Below are 22,535 nucleotides of genomic sequence, written 5' to 3'. Positions count from 1 at the left end.
GGGTATGTGTGTGTTCAACTCCAGAAGAGCTGGGAGTAAGAGATGGGGGCTCAAAGCTAACCCTTGAGAAACTCAAATATTTACAGCTGGGGAGAGAATCTGGTGCTAGCAAAGGAGACAGAGTGGCTCAAGAACCAAGATGGAGCTGGTAGGGTGTGATCATAGAAGTCAAGGGAAAGCAGGTGCCCAGTTGTGTCCAGTGTCACTAGGAGGACCTGTGAGATGGGAATGAGAACGGTCTGCCAGCCGAATGGCTGTATGTTACTGTTCTTCAGTAACTGTGAGTTGGTGGGATGATGGAGGTGAAAGGCAGATGACAGCAAGATGAAGACAGAGTAGAAGGTGAGAACACAAATACAATTTCTACACTTTTTAAGAAGTTTGGCTGTGAAGTAATAACCTGTGGCTGGAAGAAAAAGCAGGTGGGTAGATAGAGAGAAGGGTGCTGGTTTGATAGATGTTCCCTCTTCCCCTACTTGGCCTTCGTGCCTCTAGTTTCTTTCCCCGCTCCTCCATTTTCCACATTCATTCTGCATAAGGCCCCTGATAGATATAAAATACTAAAAGTAGGACGTGGTTGCTTCTAGCTCTCCTGTTCTGCAATTCTATTTCATCCCACCACACCTAGCTCACAAGCCCCCAGGACTGCCAGTTCCTGAAGTTCTTTCTGCCTTTCCCCAAGCCAACCCTTCATCCAATTCATTCCTTTCTACTCCCTGGCCAGGCCATTCCTCACCAAGAAAAACAACCAACCAGATAACACTAAATAAAGAGAAGATACATACATATGCCTTATTAGTTATTCTGCAGCCATTAACACTGATTTTCAGAGAAGTGTCATGACAAAGTAGACGGAGTAGAAGAAGATGCTAAAGTTAAAAAACACATGGCAATATGCCATATGTGGTATGACCTTTTGCAAAGGGAAAGACTCCAAAATGTCAACAGTGTTATCTCTGGATAGGGAGACTGCAGATTATTTTAATTTTTTCTTTATGTTGTTCCATTATTTGCAACATTCTAAAGTGAACATATATAACTCTTATAAATAGAAAAAGATGAATATTATTTAAAACTCAAACAAGTAGTTAAAGTATTGATTTACTTATTGAACATCTGACTTCCACTACAGGTGCAGAAGCAACCAAAGAAGCATAAACGGCAGTCCCTGTGCTAAAGAGCTCACTACACTGTTGACGTGTATTGTTTTGATTGACCAGTATCCATTCCCCTGGCTTCTGAAGAAGCATCTTAATTTTACTTCCAGGAAACCATTTTTCCCCAACTCTGGATTTCAGTGGAACTTGTAGCCTAGGCCTAAACCAGTTATTCTATTCCATTCTTTGACTAGAGGACTGGTTCAAGGATACTCACATGAACCATCAGGACAAAGAGAACAAGGGAAACCAAGGATCAAGCAGGAGTGACTGGAGAAGTCCAGCTCTCTTGATATGGTCTAAATATGGTGATGATCACCTATCTCAAAATGATCTCAGTGAGGAATGATGCCTCTCTCCTTGAGGGTCTCAGAGTTGGATGACCCCTCTCTCCCATGGGGGTCTCAGTCTCAGTGAGGGATGACCCCTGTCTCTCATGAGTGTCTCAGTGGGGAATGACCCTCTCTCTCCTGAGGGTCTAAGTAAGGGATGACCCCTCTCCCATGAGGGTCTCAGAGGGAGATGACCCCTCTCTCCCATGAGGGTCTCAGTGGGGAATGACCCCTCCCTCCCATGAGGGTCTCAGTCTCAGTGAGGGACGACCCCTCTCTCTCATGAGGGTCTCAGAGGGAGATGCCCCCTCTCCCCCATGTGGGTCTCGGAGGGGGATGACCCCCTCTCTCCCATGAGGGTCTCAGTGGGGAATGACCCTCTCTCCCATGAGCATCTAAGTGAGGATGACCCCTCTCTCCCATGATGGTCTAAGTAGGGGATTACCCCTTGCTCCTATGAGGGTCTCAGAGGGGGATGATCCCTCTCTCTCATGAGGGTCTCAGTGCGGGATGCCCCTCTCTCTTATGAGGGTCTAAATCAAGGATGATCTCTCTCTCCCATGAGGGTCTCAGAGGGGGATACCCCCTCTTTCCCATGAGGGTCTAAGTGGGGCATGACCCCTCTCTCTCATGAGGGTCTCAGAGGGGGATGACCCCTCTCTCCTATGAGGGTCTCAGTGTGGGATGCCCTCTCTCTCTCATGAGGGTCTAAGTAAAGGATGATCTCTCTCCCATGAGGGTCTCAGCAGGGGATTCCCCCTCTCTCTCATGAGGGTCTCAGAGGGGGATGACCTCTCTCTCCTATGAGGGTCTCAGTGGGGGATGCTTCCTCTCTCCCATGAGGGTCTAAGTGAGGATGACCCCTCTCTCCCATGATGGTCTAAGTAGGGGATGGCCCCTTGCTCCTATGAGGGTCTAAGTGGGGGATGACCCCTCTCTCTCATGAGAGTCTCAGTGGTGAATGACCCCTCTCTCTCACGAGGGTCTACGTGAGAGGTAACCCCCTTTTCCCATGATGACCTAAGTAGGGGTTGACCTCCCCCTCCCATGATGGTCTAAGTGGGGGATGAGACCTGTTTTCCTGAGATGGTCTAAGTTTATTGTTGCCTCTTTTCATGAGATGGTCTAAATGTGTTGATTCATGAGCCCAAAACTGTGGAGACCCACGCAGAGCATGTCAGTCAACCCACAAAGAGCAGGACAAGATCCCTGAAACAGTGTCTAATTCCTAAATCACAGCTATTCTTGTAAGGGGTATTTTAGTTAAAGGAGTAAATAAATCCTGTTTTGTATAAGTCAGCTTAAACTAGCTTTTTTGTCTATTGCACCCCAACATATTCGTCAATTACACTGCCCGTAAGAGCCTACCTGTGCACACAATCAACTATTATCCAAAATAGTAGGTACTCTAAGAGAGTCATCAAGGCAAGGATCTGAACCCAGACAAACAACTTATCCTATTGAGGAGCTCAGGGAATGTTTCCTAAACAAGATGGACCTTGCCGAGTCTGAAAAGGGAATTCCCTACAGAAGGACTAGCAAGAGCAAAGGCAAAGAGAGAAGTGTGCCGCACAGCATGTTCAACAAAGTGCTGCAGCTGACTGCCACTAGATTGTTGAATCTTGGTTGGGGAGTGACAAGAACAGAGAATGGGGCTAGACTCTGAAGAGCATTCTGAGGAATTTACACATTAACCTAGAAATAAATTATGGGGGTTGAAGAGTGACAGGTGTTTTGTAATCTAAACAGTGATGGGCAGTGGAAATGGACTGGAGTGAGAAAGACAACAGGAAAGCCTATCCCTATAGGCCTTTGTTCATGTCTCCAGCATGCCCTTCTAACAAATTCCTTATAGGGGACATTTTATTCATCCATATATCCCACTGCTCATTACCAGGGAGGTCTTAATAAATGTTTCCTAAATAAAGAAGCTAAAGAAAGAAGGAACCCATAGCTTCCCCATTCTTCAAGTGAAATCTACTTCAAAAGCCCCACCAGCTCACACCAATTCCCCCCCAATCCATGGACCCCAAATTTATCCTCCCTTCTTTGACTTGTTTTCCTGGTTTGCTCAGTCCAACTGCACAATGAATGCCCTGCACTATTATTTAACTATTTCATGCACTTCTGTCTTGTCTTGCTAATTACAGAACAATCACTGGGAAAGGAAGCACATCCACTCAGGCTGGTTTCTTTCAGACCTGACTCGAATAATTTACCTGCCTCAATGCTCAGCCTCCCCAATGGCTTTAAAGGACCTAAACTCAGTAACGTTGCGGTTTAACTTAATGAGATGTTGATGTCAGTATTCAAACTTATTAAAATACTAGATTAATCTCCTCCTCCCTGTTTATCTAAATCTGTTTAATTTGCAGCAAAATAATAACGAATACTAGGAATGGCATATTTAAAGCACAATTGGGCCCTGCTTTATCATGTTACCCAGCCATCTGTGACCCTTCATTAGAGGCATTTTGGAATCTAGCTTCGAATCACTCTGCTGAATGACAATGGCAACGCAAAAATAGTACTGTGGCTTTAAGAGCCTTGCTGCTCTCTCAGATTTCTGGTCCATTTTTCTTTAACAGTAAGCTAAAATGGTCAAGTGCTGGTTCTACCTACAAGACAAACTTCCTAGACAATATTCTAGACAATTTTGTGATGATAGGCACAGGTTAAAAAAAAGATGCTGCTATAATTATCTGTACACACACCCAAACATATGTGAATTAAGACCATCTACATATTAAGAGTCACCTAAACCACTCTCAAAATTTTACATTTAGTGGAAAACCTGCTAAAGGCTCTTCTCTATCTCAGGCTGCATCAAAGCACACACAGTGTCATGACAGACAGTGATGGTTCTTGGTTGCAAGGGAAAGGGAGTCAATTTCATTTTTCAATTGAGTGGCAACTGAGGCATCACATCAGGCTCCGGCAAGGCAGAGCGAGGAGCCCACAGAGCTAGCTGCGCTGGCTTCTTCTTGGCCTTTCCTTTCTAAAAAGCATCACCATCACCCAAAGTATGCTTCTGATCTATTTGCACTACCATCCTGACCATTTTGATTGCCCAAACCCCGCCTAATTGAAATGTCTTTCCGTTTTTTTCCGCTGCTGAGTTCTGCAACCTGAGTCTGATGAGAAACACAAATTTGCTCCCTGGAACTTACTTCAACGCTAGCACAGCTCACGGCCCTAAAATCCCACCTGTCTGAAGGGCAGACCACAACAGAATTGCAGAGGTAACATGATCCCCGCCCGTATGTTATTTTTCATGTGCAATAACCATGAAAGCTAACACTTAGCAAGCTGACCTCTATCAGGAAAATCAAATTAAACAAGCCTTTCCTTCCTGGTTCCACTCGCCAAGGATTCGACATCGGGGTTGTTGGTTTAACTTCCCTTTTCCCCAGAGGCGCTTTGCTGTCAGGCCCCAGGATTCGCACCGGCTCCGGGTCCTGCCTAACTCGGCGATGGGGAAGCATCGTCCCCAGCGCCGGGACCGGGAGAAGGGGACCGCCAGGCAGGGAGGACAGCGGTTCCCGAGGAAGGTTTCGGAGAGTGAAAGAGACCGGAGGGGAGGAGGCTGATGTCCACGCCCGAGCCAAGACTCTCAAATCCCACATCAATTTCCCGAGGCGACTCTCGCAATCGCGCGAACGGCACCCATGACCGACGCTCCGCGAAAGCCCCACGCGCGGGGGCGCGGGTTCAGCCCCGGCCGCGCGGCCCTCCCGCCGCGGCGAGCAGGTGCCGGGCGCTTACCCAGGGCCCAGGTGCAGCTCTCCTTGATGGCTTTGTACTTGCTCCCGGACGCCTCCTTCTGCAGCTTCCTCAGGATTTCTTCCATCTTGACCTTCCAGGCGCCGGGCCGCCGCCCACAGGGAGAGAAGCGCGGGCAAGCCGGGCCGGGGACGCCGCCGCTGGCTGGCCCTGGGCGCCTAGGCGGCCGCCGCGCGCGCCCCCATGCCGCCCCGGCGCGGCTGCTGATGAATCACGCCCGCTCCATGCCGCGGGCCACGTCAGCCCCGCGCCCCGCCTGCCGCCCCGCCCGCCTGGGTCAGGTGCGCTCCGCTCGGCGGCGGCTGCTGCGGGCTGGGGCCGGAGAGTGAGGCTGGAGGCCGCTGACCTGACCGCTGAGGCAGGCCCCGCGGGCGCCGCGCTTAGCGGAAAGGTGGGGACGGATGTCCGGAGCTGGCTCGCCAGCCGCCGGGAGGGAGCGCCTGGTCTGCGGCGGGCGGCGGGAGGCAGGCGGGGAGGGGCCTCGCCGCGGTCTTCGCACCCTCTGAGCAGACGGTGGCCGCGGGCGGAGTCGGAGCGGCCCAGCCCGGACACCGGGACCCCCAGCGTGGTGCAGGCGCCGCGCCCGCTGCATCCTGTCGTCTGCTAACCAGAAAATTCTTGCGTTCAGTCACTAACAGCTTTTTTGGGCCACTCCCTGTGCCAGGCTTGGGCGATGCAGCGTTGCACACACTGTGCCCCTGCCTGCAGGGAACCTCCAGTCAAGCTTTCAACACGCGGCGGGCGGTGGGCTGCGGTGGGGCTGGGGTAGAGCTTGATACGCCCAAGGAAACTAGGCCCAGAGAGGCTGAGTTACTTCCTAGACCAACAAGAGTTAGACTCCAAACACGTCCTGAATCCAAAGCCTCTTCTAAAAACCTCTCTCTCCTCCCCTTCCCATCCTCTCTTGCGCTGAATTGCTGCCCTGTGAAAAATGTGGTGCACAAGGGCCGCCGCAGCAGAGGGCTTCTCATTGGGGTGAAAAGGGGGAGCCCCAGGAGGCTCACGCGGGCGATGGGGAAGGCAGTGTGACAGGGCACCCCGTGTTTCCTTTTTCTTTGAAAATGTTCCTGTGGTGGAAGTGAGGATGATGGACTGCAGAGGGGCAGACTGGCAGCTGGGAGAACAAAGTTTCTGCAGGAATCTAGAAACCAATTAGGCCAAGGGTGGGTAGGAGGGGAATAAAGGAAAGTATGTCAAGAGATATTGAAGGGTAGAAGCAATAGGATTTAATGACAGAATAGGGGAGAGACGGTGTATATGGGATGGCTTCCAGGTTTCTTGTTTAGGAAATTGGGAGGATGGTGGCCCCATTCTTTAAAGAAGAGAAGATAAAAAGGGTTTGGATTAGGGGGGATATATGAGTTCAGTTTTGAACATGTTCAGATTGAAATGATAATGAGATACTTGTAGATTTTTTTTTTATGGACAGGAACTCAGGATAGAGCTCTGGGAGGGATGCCAGTATTTGAAGGGTGGGAAATATAGGGAGTTTTGATGCCTCGAGTTTGACAAAGGTTGCACAAGAGAGGGAGTAACGGCCCCCCTAATTCTCAAATGTTAGTTACAGGAGCAAGGGCCCAGGGAGGAGGCTGAGAGGAGCAGTCCGAAATCCGAGGTGTGGGGGGTCAGCCAGGGGAAGGAGTGCCATTGGAGGGTGTCCAACACATGGGGCTGTTAGACTACTCCTTTGGCGCTGTTGGTACTGAGGAGGCAAAACCTACAAAGTCCCAGCCCCCAAGGATCCTTCTACCAACTACCCTCACGCCCAGTGAAGCCATCATTTAAAGAAAGGTTTTTTTTAAAAAAAAAAAAAAAAAAAGTAAAAACGCTGCAGCAGATAGTGTACTTGGGTTAAAGAAAATTGTTAACTATTTGGAAAAATATATAGATCACAAATTTATATCATGTAGCAAAATAAATCACAAATGTATTAAAGAATTAAATTTAAGAATTAAATGATGAAAAGTTTAGAAGAAAGTATAAGTGAATATACTTATCTTAATGCATTAAGATTATTTCTAACAAACTAAGGCAGAAACTGAAAGAAAAAAGGTCAATAGATTTGACTATTTGAATATTTAAGACCTTTATGTCAAAAGTTTCATACAAAATTAAAAAGCAAATGATACTCTGAGGGGGTGAATTGAAGGAAGAAAAGATGATAACTCTAACTCTTAATTATGTGTGGATTTATATTTTTGAATCTATTTTAAAGTATTTACTATTTTTACAATTAAAAACAATTTCGCTTAAGCTGCAAACTGGGAAAATGTTTATAATAATGTGAGACATATAAAGTTTGAATAGCTTTGTTAAAAAAAAAGCTTTAACAAAGAATTAAAAAACAAACGCTCCTTCTTTTTTTAAAAAAGCCAATATATATAAAGTCAGTTTACAGAGGAGGGAATACATATGACCACATAAAGTTATAAAAAATGTTCAAGTGCCTAATAAAGAGAACAAACTTTTAAATAAGGTGCTATTTTCTATTAATCAAATTGACTGAGAGATTTTTTTAAATGTTATTGAAGGAGCTGAACAACAAGGTCCTCTCATGTCTTGGGTGCTGGTCAGAGTGTAACTTGGTACTACATTCCTGGAGGGAGGGAGCCTGGATGTGTATGTAGCGTAGGTATAGCTTTGACCTAACAATTCCACTTCTGGGAATTCATCCTAAGAAAGTGATTATGGAAATGGATAAGGATCTTTCTACAAGGATTTCAGTGTGTCTTTCAATTCTAAAAAAAGAGAAAACAATATGCAACAAGGATATGGCTAGATAACCCATGATATATTCATAAAGCATCATATATTTTATAGCCTTTGAGAATAATGTGGGGGACTAGGCATGTTGGCTTATGCCTGTAATCCCAGCACTTTGGGAGGCTGAGGCAGGCAGATTGGTTGAACTGAGGAGTTTGAGAGCAGCCTGAGCAACATGGCAAGATCTCATCTCTACTAAAAAAAAAAATTGCTTTTAATTTAAAAAGAATAATGTAGGAGAGAAATATTGAATAATATGAAAAGTGGTGTTGGGGGCAGTGGCTCACACCTGTAATCCCAGCACTTCGAGATGCCAAGGCAGGTGGATCGCCTGAGGTCAGGAGTTGGAGATCAGCCTGGCCAACATGGTGAGACCACCCCCCCTGCCTCTATTAAAAATACAAAAATTAGCCGGGTGTGGTGGCACATGCCTGTAATCCCAGCTGCTCGAGAGGCTGAGGCACAAGAAGTGCTTGAACCCTGAGGCAGAGGTTGCAGTGAGCTGAGATGGCGCCACTGCACTCCAGCCTGGGCAACAGAGCAAGCCGCTGTCTCAAAAAAAAAAAAAAAAAAAAAAAAGACAGAAAGAAAAAAAAAAGAAAAGTGGCTTATACTATATACTTAAGTAAGCAAATTGTAAAATGCTATGTACTTTTGTATACTACATGATTCCAATTTTATTATTTAAATATTTGATGTAGATGTATATATAAGTTCAAAAATACATACATATATGTGCATACATATCTATCAAAAGTACATACAAAATATTAAGTGATTATCTTTGATGGGCTTATAGGTGAGTTTATTTTTCATTAAATATTTTTACTTTTATAATCAGAAGTGTTATTTTTTTAAAAAAGTGGCACAAAAATGAAATAAAAGTAGTATCCAGGCAACAAGGTCAACATCCAGAGAAAGGACAAAGATAAACACAGAAAATGATATAATGGATGTGAGAGAGTTAGGATCCCGTGGAAGCCAGACCCGGGAGAAATGATGACTGCAGCCTGGTTGCAGTGGATTAAGAGCTGGTGAAATCACACGGATAAACAACCCAGTTGATGGCTATGAAGGAAAGTAAACACTTTTCTACTTTTTTTCTATAACTCACAGTAGAAAATATGTTTTGCATTATCATCCAGTATATACATACATATATAGATATGTTAAAAAACTGAAACAACAGTTTTAGGTATAAAACAGTACTTACTATTAACTAGAATAGTTACTATTAAGTATGATTTCACTCACTGCAGCAGGCATACTTGCCTGTTCCTAAATTCATTCTAGGTTGCTGGCATGAGGACAATCACAGTGGTTTGCGCTATGATGCCTATTTCTTTCCAATGTTTTTAGTTTTGTTGCTTAAAAATTCTGGCTCACACAAATAAGTTGCTGTGAGTGCTATTAATAACAACAGTGAACTCTGTTTAGCAATGGAAAGTCTTCTTTAATCTTAATCTAAAATGGCTATAAACATAATCATTCTTCAATGTATTAAAATAAAATATTAGAGATTAGCTTTCTTCTTTGAGTATCAACTTTAATATGGATTCAGGATTTTGGAAAACAGATCTTTTATCAATTTTTTCCTCAATAAATTTCTCTTTTTGAAATTACTAAAGTTTATAATAGAGACGTAACATAACTAATATCATTTTTCTATTCAAAATGTCTTCATTAATTTTATCTTTATGTGTTACAAAATTGTGGACACATAGTAACCACAGTGATTACTTAAAATGTATTTGTTAGTGTTGGATATGTTAAACTTCTTGAAATAGTTACTTTTTCCCTGTAGATCCAAATTCAGTTAGTTTAAAATGTCAAAAAAATTAGTCCTATATGCAGATTCTTCTGGTGAAATATCATCTTCAAAATGCCAAATGAGATTGCTTTTCAAATAGAAAAATACGAATCCTGTTCCTGAGTTCATATAATTTAATCAATACTTTCCTCGTAACAATCAATAACTTCAGTACGATGCAACAGGTACATGTTATTTGATGGAAAGGCTAAGTTGTTTTAACAAAGACCCAACAATATAGTGGTTTACAAAGCATAGACGCTTACTTCTCTCTTCAATTAAACTCTGGGTCAGTGGTTGAGGTTGGTGCAGCAGGTCCCAGGAGATCATTAAGACCATGTACCTTAAATGTTACTGTTTCCTCATCCCGTAGGGGGTTGTTCTCATTTGTGTGTCTCAAAGATAAGTACCAGGCACATTGTGTTCTAGCCCATAGGAAGAGGAAAAGAGAGTAGAGGAGTCCGTGCCTCAGAGACAGAAGTTACACAAATCTCATATATTGCATTGGTGAAGACAGAGTTACAGAGCTATACCTGAGTAATCACAGCTCTGTTCCTATGGCATAGGGAGGGGAATCATTAGTCTCAGCCACAGATCCAATTTCTGAACAAAACATATCAAAAAGTGAAGGTTCCCTTAATAAAATTAAACAACTATCACTACTTTTGTTTTCAAGTCCAAAAGATTCAGTACAATTGTTAGGATGCAAAATCTTTGTAATGTATAAAACACAGATTTTAAATAATGTACAGAGTAGCTTCTAACAATATTTTAAATTATCTTTCTATGTCTCCTGGTCGTATTTACTTCTGAATCACTCACAATTCCATTACAATTTTCCAGTTGAATTTATGTTTCTCAAGTAGTTTTGTGTTAGGTTAAATGGAAACAACACAATAAATCCTTTATAAAAATCATATTTTCATACATATTTGGCATAAACTGAAAGTCTAAGTAATGTGAAATATTAGTGTTCTCATTAAGTGGAATTATACAACCTGTGTCCGCCTGTATGTGCCTAATAAGTATAAATTCTATTCTGTATATTCTTTAGAACTATAATGTGTTATGACTTAGAAGTATAATTTTAAATTTCTCTGCTGATTTATCAAGAATCATATTCACTATAACCATGTATGCTGAGAACAACTTTTTTAGAAGCTGTTTAATTTTTTCCTTTTGCTGCATATATGTGACTAATTATGATAGTAATGCTTTTTCATTAAAACCAATGTGAAATAATGTTGACAAATTTACATCTTTTTTTCTTTGAAAATATTTGAAGGCCTTATGAACAAATTTGGCTTGCTATATTTCAAATGATTTTTTTTTGGAAGATCTTAAGCTTTTATTTACAAGAATGTCATTATAAATAATACATTTTCAGTGAGTTTTGAGTAATCGACAAGCTATACTTTATCATTATTAAAATGATTTGCACTTCTTTAGCTTATAGTTCAAATAATAGAATTTATTAATTTAAAAAGACATTTTTCTTAATGTTGTCACTATATACATGTCCAAATCTGGCAGTTCTGCCAGAACATGCCTCTGTGTTTTTCACGATTGTTTTTATTTCTTCTAATAATAAAATAAGCTGTGTTAAGGATAGTTGGTATAACTTTGATTAAAATGTACAATTATTACAAAGTTGAAAACTGCCTGACAGTTATGCCTAATTCAAAAAGCACATTGAAAGCTTGTAACTCATAGCCAAACCTTGGTGGAAAGTCTTGCTGCCTTTGCCAAGACTAGATAAAGTTCTTCTAAACCTCACTTTATAATTAGCTATAAATTACATTGACATAAAATGAAACTATAAAACATGAACTCTCCTGATACAATTATGATCAATTCCAAAAAATCAGCTGAGACACCAGTGAGCAGAAGAGGAACTGGCTGGCAGTTCCCAGCCAATGCATATATTCATTACCTCCCATTCTCCAGCTGTCACTCAACTCAGTTGTCTGCAAGATTTGTGGCAATGTGGACAGCTCCTGCTAGGAATATACGTGTTGCATTCTGATATCGTAGGTTCCATACTAATTCATTTCTTAATATAGTTTTATGAAACAGACTCATTAATTTCACAACCCACTCATGGGGAGAAGCATGAAATTTGAAAAACACCAGACCAGAGGAAAATTTGTGATTAAACAGCTTAGTGTTGGGGAGTATATTTTACAGTGAAAGAAAAAAAGACATAAAAGCAGCGTTGAAAAAAGGCAGGAGGATGCCAGCCTAATGGGGGAAACAAGTACGCTAAGAAGATGGGAAAGAGGGTAACTAGAGTATAGACAGAGTCATTGCCCAGTTAGGGGATGAAGGCCAATTTACAGATATGAGTGGGGCGTGAAGATAGAAAGCTGATTTTTTATATTGTTTAGTTTTTGATGTAGAGACAGAAATTTGTGGGAGCTACACCTGGTGACTTCTGTTTTTCTTATGAAACAAGAAGACATATGCTGAATGTAAGAGGAGAAATGAATAGATGGAGGACCCAAAATTCGAAAATAAGAAAGAGAGCTGACTAAGGATGTGTAGAAGGCTTCTGTGAAGTGTGGAGGACCCAAGTAGTTCCCTCTTTGTGAATGCTTGGGAAGGAATCCCAATCCCACAAAATTTTCATATCTGACAATATCTACTGAATTTGCCATTGCTTCAGATCTTGACCACCTAGGTTCGTGATGCTAAATCTATACTTCCAGCTCAAATCTCTGTTATGCTTGTTTTACCTGATATTCAAATCATCAATCTTTTCACTTACTCTAATGCTTGATTCACAGAATACAGTAGTAAAGAAACTTGTTTGCAATATAAAATTATACCCAAATATGCAGCAGTATAATCAGAAAATAAATAAGCATATTTTTGGATTACATTCAATTTTGAATTAAATTTAGATGAGTGAAAAAGTATTTAATTTGAATATGGTTTATAAAATTATGATCTTCAGCATTTTAAAAAAGATTATATTTAATACTTTTAAGTAACTTCTATAAAATATTGTATACCTTTCTTCAAGGAAAAATTTTAAATACCCACAAAACAGGTAATATTAAAAATTATTCACATTAAAAATGATCTCTTTACTTACAAAATAATTTCCTATTTTCGCAATAATTAATATGCCCCTAAATATGAGACAATTGGACTTTTGCTTCTGGCTATGATACAGCAGCTTGTATCAGAACAACTTACTGTTGAAAGCAGTTATAAATCTGGATTAAAAAATTAAGAGGAGCTGTTTGAAGGCATCTAAAGAGCCAGGGCAGCCAGGACTTGAAGGAACAAGATATTAGAGAGACAGAGAATGTACAGTAGTGAGCCTGATGTTATTTGCTACTTTCTTTCTTTGAAGCATTTGCTAGTTCACTTCATAGTGCACAGAAGTCAAGCTAAATATGGTGACCTAGAGATATCTGGGAAGACAAAAATTGGAGTAAGACAATTAGAATTGAGGAACCAAGGTGACGGGGAAAAGGAAATCACAACAGTAGTAAGGCTATATAAAATTATACATAACATTATAAACAGTAACCGCACAATGCCTGCCACCTGCTTGTTAATAAAATTTAAATGTTTTGATAGCCATATCTGTATATGTAGACGTATATGTATTTGTACATACGGTAAGTTTTATATAAATGATGTAAATGCTCTTATACATTCTGCTTCCTTTCACTCTATGTCACAGACAATTTTTCCTTTTAAATGGCTGCTTATTATTCTGTTGTATAACTCTAGAAAACTATTTAATCCATCTATATTGTTGGATTCCAGCTTTTACTATTATAAACAAGACTTCAGTAAACATTGCTGTGGTTATTGTATTACCTACCTATTAGAATATATTCCTAGAGTAAACTCCTAGAAGGGGGAAGTGCTGAGTCAAACAGGATGCACACTATGAGGCCACATTACCAAAACCAGACAACGACACAACAAAAAAGAAAACTACAGGCCAATATCCTTGATGAACACATGTGCAAAAATCCTCCATTTAATACTAGCAAACCAAATCCAACAGCACATCAAAAAGATTATACATCATGATCAAGTGGGATTTATCCCAGTGATGCCAGGATGGTTCAACACATGCAAATCATTGTGTGATACATCACATTAACAGAATGAAGAACAAAATCCATGTGATCACTTCAATAGATGCAGAAAAAATATTTGATAAAATTCAACATTCCTTCATGATAAAAACTCTTAACAAATTAGGTATAGAAGAAACATACCTCAACACAATAAGGGCCATAAATTACAAACCCACAGCTAACATCACATTGAATGGGGGAAAACTTGAAAGCTTTTCCTCTAAGAACTGGAACAAGACAAGGATGCCCATTTTCACCACTTTTATTCAACATGGTACTAGAAATCCTAGCTAGAGCAATTAGGCCAGAGAAACAAATCAATAGCATCCAAATTGAAAAAGAAGTCAGATTATCACTATTTGCAAATAACATGATTTTATATATAAAAATACCTAAATACTTTACAAAAAACTTTCAGAACAGATAAATGAATTCGACAAATTTGCAGAATACAAAACAAATATACAATAATCAATAGCACTCTTGTACACTAATAATAAACTAGATGAAAAAGAAATCAAGAAAGCAACCCCCTTTACAATAGCTGCCAAAAATATTTAAATACCTAGGAATAAATTTAACCAAGGAGGCATAAGATCTTTACAATAAAATCTATAAAACACTGATTAAAGAAATTGATGAAGACACAAACAAATGGAAAGACATCCCATGTTTATAGATTGGAAGAATGAATATTGTCAAGGTGACCATATTACCCAGAACAATCTACAGATTTAATGCAATCTCTATCAAGATACAAATGATATTCTTTGAAGAAATAGAAAAAAATTCTGAAATTTATATAGAACCACAAAAGACTCACAATAGCCAAAACAATGCTGACCAAAAAGAACAAAACTGGAGGCATCATGCTACCTGATTCAAAACATATTACAAAGCTGTAGTAACCAAAACAGCATAGCACTGGTATAAAAACACACACATAGACCGATGGAACAAAACAGAGAACCCAGAAATAAATCCAGATATTCACAGCCAACTGATTTTTGACAAAGGTGCCAAGAACACACACTGGGGAAAGCACATCCTCTTTAATGAACGGTGCTGGGAAAACAGAATATTCATATGAAGAAGAATGAAACTGGATTCCTATTTTGCCACTTGATCTTAGTCAAAAGGCTGAGAAGCAATTAGATTCCTATTTCTCACCATATACGTAAATCAACTCAAAATGGATTAAAGACTTAAATGTAAAACTCAAAACTGTAAAACTACTAGAAGATAACATAGAGGAAACGATTTGGGCAAAGATTTTATGGGTAAGACTTCAAAAGCATAGTCAACAAATGCAAAAATATACAAATGGGATTATATCAAACTAAAAAGCTTCCATATAGCAAAGGAAACAACTAACAGAGTGAAGAGACAACCTGCGGAATGGGAGAAGATATTTGCAAACTATTCATCTGACAAGAGATTCAGAATATATGAGAAACTCAACAGCAGAAAAAGATCTGATTAAAAAAAATGGGCAAACAACCTGAATAGACATTTTTCAAAAGAAGACACACAAATGGCCACCAAGTCTGTAAAAAAAAAAAAAAAAAAAAAAAGCCCAATATTAGTAATCATTAGGGAAATGCAAATCAAACCACAGTATGATATCATATTGCCCTCGTTAGAATAGCTATTATCAAAAAGACAAAAGATGCTTGTGAGGATGCAGAGAAATGGAAACTCATCTACTGTTGGTATTGTAAATTAGTACAGCCATTATGGAAAACAACATAGAGGTTCCTCAGAAAACTAAAATTAGAACTACCATATGATCGAGTATTCCCAATACTGGGTATTTATCAAAATGAAAGGATTATTGCAGCACTATTGTAGCTAAGATATGGAATCAATGTAAGTGTTCATCAATGGATGAATGGATAAAGCAAATGTGATATATGTAGAAAACAAAATACGATTCACCCATAAACAAGAATGAAATCCTATCATTCTTGGCAACACAAATGAGACTAGAGGACATTATGTTTAGTGAAATAAGTTAGGCACAGAAAGATAAACACGGCATGTTCTCACACATATGTGGGAGCTAAAAAAGTTGAGCTCATAGGAATATAGAGTAGAATTGTGATTACTAGAGGGTGGGGGCAGGGGGATAGGGAACATGTGGTTAAGGGTTACAAAATTACAGCCAGATAGAAGGAATAAGTTCCAGTGTTCTATAGCACTGTGGGGTGACTGACTATAGTTAGCAGTAATTTATTTTATATTTTCACATAGCTAGAAGAGAGGATTTTAAATGTTCCCAACACAAAGAAATGATAAATGTTTGAGGTGATGAATATGCAAGTTACCATGATTTGATCATTACACATTGCATGTGTGTATCAAAATATCACTCTGTACCCCATAAATATGTATAATTATTACACGTCAGTTAGAATATTTTAGGAGAATTCTAAGTGATAAAAAGGATTGTGCTATAGTTTGACATTTTTTTCTTCCATACTAGTACGTAGAATAATGATACATCTTATGATCAATGCTATGTTAGGTTTGTTGAAGTATCGATTATTAATAATTGAATATAGAAAGACTGCTTACATTCTTAAAGCTTATTTTGTTTTGTTTTTAATAGAATAAACTCATGAAATAAGAAAAAAGTTTACATGGTTAAAGGGTTTGGCAACATACTGTCAGACTCTACTCAAGCAACATCAATGTTTGCGTCTACCAACAGTGCACAGAGAGCCTGTATTCTCTCTTTAGCATCACCATGTACTGAAGATCTTTTTCCCCTTGGCCAATTTTTTGGTCGAAAAAATATATTTAATTTTTGTTTTAGTTCATAACTAAACCTAAAAGATGAAGTTGAACATCTTATTTTTATTGTTTATTCTCTGATTGTTTATGTCCTTGGTCCATTAAAAAATCAGATAGCTCTTTTATCAGTTTATAAGAACTATATGTATATTACAGATAGTAACTTTTGTCATATAAATGTTGTAATTTTTTGTCATTTTTAAAAAACTTTGTCATTACTGTCTACATAGAAATGTTAAATTCTGTGTGTGTGTGTGCGTGTGTCTCAATTTTGTGGCAGAATGCTCTTTATTAAATTGCTTTTTATTCTTGCTGGCAGTAATCCTCTAGAAAACCATAAAAGAACATGAACTTCTTCACAGACATGAAAGTAAAGGAGGAGCTGGGAGATTGTGATCTATTTAGCAGTAACTTAGGCAGAAGAAAACATGGATACAGCTGTAGATAATAACATTGGAAACATAAGAATATAAACCTGTGAAAGAAGAGGGAGGAAATAACTGAGGATATGACTCAGAAAAGTCACCTCAGAGGTTTTATGCTGACAAGAAATTCTCATTCTTTAGAATGCTCCGTACTTCATCCTCATTCATTCCCCAGGTTTTCCCTTCTTAAAGACTCCGCAGTAGGCCACAGGAACTTCCATAAATAATTTGGAACAGGGAGGATCTCTAGTTCTGATATTATGTACACAGTAAAGGGAGATATATTTTTAGAGTTCCAATTTGAAATGAAGAATAAATTCTCCCATAGGCACGTTATTCATGGAGATTAGGTTGATTACATAGACTCTTACTGTGCGTGAAGGCAAGTATACAGGCAATTACAAGTTGCTCTCCATTCTCAGGCATTTGAATGCCCTTCTAATTTTGGAGAAATTCCTAGAAAAGTTCGAGAAAGAGCCCTATATCATACTATGGCATATGTTTTCCTTCTTCTTCTTCTTTTTTTTTTCCTTTGGCAGTTAGAAAGGCCTGTGACTTAAGCTTGGCCAAGCAAATGTGCCCATTTGGGACTCTGATTCTGTACCAAATGCCTAAAGGAAAAAAAAGGGAGAAAGAGACATAAGTCCTAGATAAGAATGCTCCCAGAATAGAAGAATCACCACTTCTGTTCAACAGTGTATTGGCTAAAATTCTTAGCCAGCACAATGAAACAAGAAAAAGGTACAAGAATTAGGAAAGGAATAAATGAAACAGTCATTTACAGATGATATAATTTCAACATGGAAAAATCAAAATAATCTACAGATAAATGGAATCTACAGGTAAAATATCAGATTCCATGAGTTCAACAAGATTTCTAGATGTAATACCAATATAAAAAGAAAAGTGCATTTCTGTTCAACAGTAGAAAGTGTTTTAATAGTATAAAATAATATAAAGCACCCAGGAATAAATGTAAGAAGAAGGTGCAGGTCCCTGGTGCAGAATTACTAGTTTTTACTGAAGAACTTTAAGGAGGTCCAAGTATATGGAGAGACATATACAGCTCAATAGAGAAATGGGTAAAAGACATGAACAGTTATCTCATAAAAGTGCAAATGTGTTTGGCTTATAAGCATAGGAAAACACCCAAACTTGGAAGTAATCAGGGAAACCTAACTTAAGACCACACTGAGCTACTCTGTTGCACCCACTAGCTTGACAAAGATAATAAAGTTGGATACTACCTGACGTTGATGGAGATGTGGGAAAGTGAAAAAAGTCATCAGTGCTGGTGGGAATATAATTATTACAGCCATTTTGGAAAATAATTTGCTGTCACCTAGTAAAGTTAAATATTCACATTCCTTATTACTTAGAAATTCTACTTTCGGCCGGATGCAGTGGCTCATGCCTGTAATCCCACCACTTTGGGAGGCCAAGGTGGGTGGATCACGAGGTCAAGAGATCGAGACCATTCTGGCCAACATGGTAAAACCCCATCTCTACTAAAAATACAAAAATTAGCTGAGCATGGTGGCACACGCCTGTAGTCCCAGCTACTTGAGAGGCTGAGGCAGGAGAATCCCCTGAACCCAGGAGGCGGAGGTTGCAGTGAGCCAAGATCGCACCATTGCCCTCCAGCCTGGCAACAGAGCGAGACTCTGTCTCAAAAAAAAAAAGAAAAGAAATTCTACTTTCACTATAGACCTCAATGAATTATTTAATATGTACACCAGGAGGTGTGTGTATACAATTAGCAGCATTGTTGACTGGGGGAAAAAAAAAACTCCTTACTTCATTAACAGTAGACAGGATAAAGTAGTTCTGGTATATTAATACAATAAAGCAGTGGACGTGAACAAACAATAGCTATTTCACACCAACATTGAAAATACATAGTGAGCAGAAAGCATGTTACAGAGGAATGCATACAGTGTGATTTTATTTATATGAAGTACAAAAACAGGCAAAAGTAGCAATGCTAGGGACACAAATCTGTGATAAAACTATAAAGAAAAGCAAATCCAGGGATTGGTCACAGTGGCTCATGACTGTGATCTCAGCACTTTGGGAGGTTGAGGTGGCAGGATCACTTGAGCCCAGGAGTTCAAGACCAAGCTGGGCAACATAGGGAGACCCCCATCACTGCTGGAAAAACAAAAACAAAAACATTAGCCCCGCATGGTGGCAGGTGCCTGTGGTCCCAGCTACTTGGAAGGCTGAGGTGGGAGGATTGCTTGAGCCCAAGAGGAGGTCGAGGCTGCTGTGAGCCGTGATCACACCATTGCACTCCAGCCTGGGTGACAAGAATGAGACTTTGTCACACACACACACACACACACACACACACACAAAATAGGGCAAATCCAGAAAACTTAGTTACCCATGAGATGAGGGCAATGAGGGGAAAATAATGAGAAGAATACTAAAGAGCTTCAAAAGAATAGCTTAGCAGTAGCTACAGAAGTGCTCACTGTGCTTTAAACTGTACCTAAATGTTAAATCACCTCATTATTTATTTTTATTTTATTTTTTGAGACAGGGTCTCACTCTGTTACCCAGGCTGGAGTGCAGTGGCTCGATCTCAGCTCACTGCAACCTCCGCCTCCTGTGTTCAAGCAATTCTCCTGCCTCATCCCGTCGAATAGCTGGGATTACAGACGTGTGCCACCAGGCCCAGCTAATTTTTTTTTTTTTTTTTTGAGACAGAGTCTCACTCTGTGGCCCAGGCTGGAGTGCAATGGCACGATCTCAGCTCACTGCAACCTCCGCCTCCTGGGTTCAAGCAATTCTCCTGCCTCAGCCTCCCGAGTAGCTGGGACTACAGGGGCCCTCCATCATGCAGGTAATTTTTGTCTTTTTAGTAGAGACAGGGTTTCACCATGTTGCCCAGGCTGGTCTCAAACTCCTAAGCTCAAGCAATCAGCATGCCTTGGCCTCCCAAAGTGTTGGGATTACAGGTGTGAGCCACTGCGCCTGGCCAAATCCCCTCTTTTATATGTACTTTTTTTTTTTTTTTTTTGCCACATCTTAATAAACCGAAGAAGAAAGGGACAGTTTGGAACTCATTCTCTTGGTGGTATGATGGCAGCGGCACCCAGCATCTGGGAATAGTGGTGATGGGGCCAGCTGTGAGCTGGGTGAGATCGCCTAGTTAACTCACCAGCACACCTGGAGATGTAACCTGGTCTGTATCTCTATTGCTTGATCTTCTTTGGATTTGGCCTGTTTTCTAAGCCTACTTCTTACATTAAAATTCTGCAAAGTCCCAAACGGCCTTCCAAAAAATTGTCTTTTCTGCTTCAGCTTATCAGAGATGGTTGCTGCTATTTACAATCAAGAAAAAATATAATTGCAATGAAGGGAAGTAAACAGTGCTTACAGAAGCATACAGGGGGACACCTAGCCAAGACTTGTGGCTTGGGAGGCTCCCCACAAGTAGCAATATCTAAGCCCTGACCTGAATGAAGAGTGGAAGAGAGCTCGGTGGTGGGAGAAGAGCACAAGGGTTCCAGGCTCCCCCGTGCCTCCCCTGCCACTTGGTTCCAGTTACACCAGGTCCCAGCCCTTCCTCTCCATTAAACCTCTTTTCTTTAAATATCTAAGACAAGCCCTCCATTTTATTTTATCTCTTAGCAGCATTTGCTATCACGGACCACTCTTTCCTTGAAACCATGCTCCTTAATTGGATTCTGCAAAGCCACATTTGCTTTGTTTTCTTTTTACTTGTCTCGTACTTTATTAGGCTTCATTTCTGGCTCTCTATTTGCTCAAACTCGAAAGATTAGAGTAGTCTCATGCGTCAGTCCTAGCCCTCTTTTTCGCCTTTGTCAAGGTCTCTTTCTCCTTCCCTCTCTCTGTCCTCTTCCCCTCTGTCTCCCCGTCACCACCCCAACACCCCATATGTGATCAAATCCACTCTCAGAGCCTTTGAGGCTATCACAATGCTGATCATGCTCCAGGTCTGGTAACTCTTCCCGGTGCAAGTAGTTTCAAAGCCAAGAAGGAAGGAACCATGTCTGTTTTGCTACATACACAATACCTAACATTGTGCCTGGTGTATAGTGGTCACTCAATTAAAATGTTCATGAATGACTAAGTGAACAATTATACTTACATTACTCCAGGTGTCTGGAAACATCTATGTATATTCTTTTTATATCTTCTGTCTTATATTTAAGCCTTAAGTTTCCATTTACTATGAAAATAAATAAGCTGTTTCTAACTTTTGGAGGTGGGTATACTTTTAGATAAAGAACTGTGTTTTGTTGGCAAATTCCAGTAGACCCATGGACTCAATAATTTATTCCTGTTAGATATTCTGTCTTATATTTTAACCTTTACTTTCCATTTACTGTGGAAAAAGATAAACTATTTCTAATCTTTTTGAAGTAGGTGTACTTTTAGATGAATTGCAGTTTGACGGTAAATTCTGACAGACCCACAGACTCAATAATTTAGTGGTTGGGAGAAACGCAATTTTGTCTTGGAACTAAGTAGTGGATTTGAGAACCAAACAGAACGAACTTCACCTCTCTCAATCTTAAATGGCTCTGACCTGTGGCTGGGTATAGAAGGCAGAGGGAAGTGGGAAAGAGAACTAGAATCAACACACATACCTCACCTGTAGGAACTTGGATGAAACTGAAACAAGTAATGTCTACTCCTCTGATTACAACTCTGATGTGTGGGGCTTAGGCATTATTACACCCTGCACATGGTGTAATAATGCATGCATTCTAAATGGCTGGCTGAGCTCGTCTGGCTATAGGGTAAGATGGGTGCTGAAAGTCAAGAACTCTAATCCTGGGCCTGCTTTTTGGAGAAGAAACTTTTGGTTGTAAGAACAGAAGGAAATGAAAATTTCCTCTTGGCCAGTAAAGCTATCTGGGCATCTTCTCTAGAGCACTGACTGCTCTGATCCACTTTTCTCACACATGGAAATTTATTCTGCAAAAATGTTCTGTCTTAACTAACACTAAAGACATTTTTAAGGAATTTCAGAATGAGGAAGACTGAGTTTCTCCTCCTGTGATCAGTTATTTTTTTTTTATTTGAGGAGGACAAAAAAGTGTATTGTTTTATAAGTACAGACCATGCCCCTCAGAAGCTTAAGATTTTAATGCACAAACAAAATAGAAGTGATTGGGCAAACCATGTGTATTTGTCCATCTTCACGCTGCTGATAAAGACACATTTGAGACTGGGGAATTTATAAAGAAAAAGAGGTTTTATGGACTCAGTTCCACGTGGCTGGGGAGGCCTCACAATCATGGTAGAAGGTGAAAAGCATGTCTTACATGGTGGCAGGCAAGAGATAATGAGAGCCTAGAAAAAGGGGAAACCCCTTATAAAACCAT

The 22,535-nt window shown here is 40.1% G+C and overlaps 1 protein-coding gene and 1 long non-coding RNA gene across 3 annotated transcripts in view; both read right to left on the bottom strand.

Moving 5' to 3' along the window:
- The window catches only part of ARFGEF3 (ARFGEF family member 3), a 186,369-nt gene extending 180,880 nt beyond the window's left edge, over window positions 1–5,489 (bottom strand). Inside the window, exon 1 of one of the 2 annotated variants that reach the window (XM_024248774.3) lies at window positions 5,255–5,489. In XM_024248774.3, coding sequence (XP_024104542.2) covers window positions 5,255–5,339 — 85 coding nt within the window. In that variant the 5' untranslated portion in view covers window positions 5,340–5,489. The remainder of the gene's footprint in view (window positions 1–5,254) is intronic. The other variant, XM_024248772.3, reaches the window with a different exon arrangement.
- Window positions 5,490–17,470: 11,981 nt separating this feature from the next.
- LOC134761559 (uncharacterized) lies at window positions 17,471–21,930 on the bottom strand. Its single transcript, XR_010140356.1, has 2 exons — window positions 21,795–21,930; window positions 17,471–17,783 (listed from the first exon to the last, which is right to left on the bottom strand). It is a non-coding gene; the product is annotated as an uncharacterized LOC134761559 (long non-coding RNA).
- Window positions 21,931–22,535: the final 605 nt, after the last annotated feature.

Source organism: Pongo abelii, chromosome 5, assembly GCF_028885655.2.
Source record: "Pongo abelii isolate AG06213 chromosome 5, NHGRI_mPonAbe1-v2.0_pri, whole genome shotgun sequence".
Classification (NCBI taxonomy): domain Eukaryota; kingdom Metazoa; phylum Chordata; class Mammalia; order Primates; family Hominidae; genus Pongo; species Pongo abelii.
The sequence above is the reverse complement of the archived record's forward strand: the minus strand, read 5'-3'. Positions and strand labels throughout refer to the sequence as shown.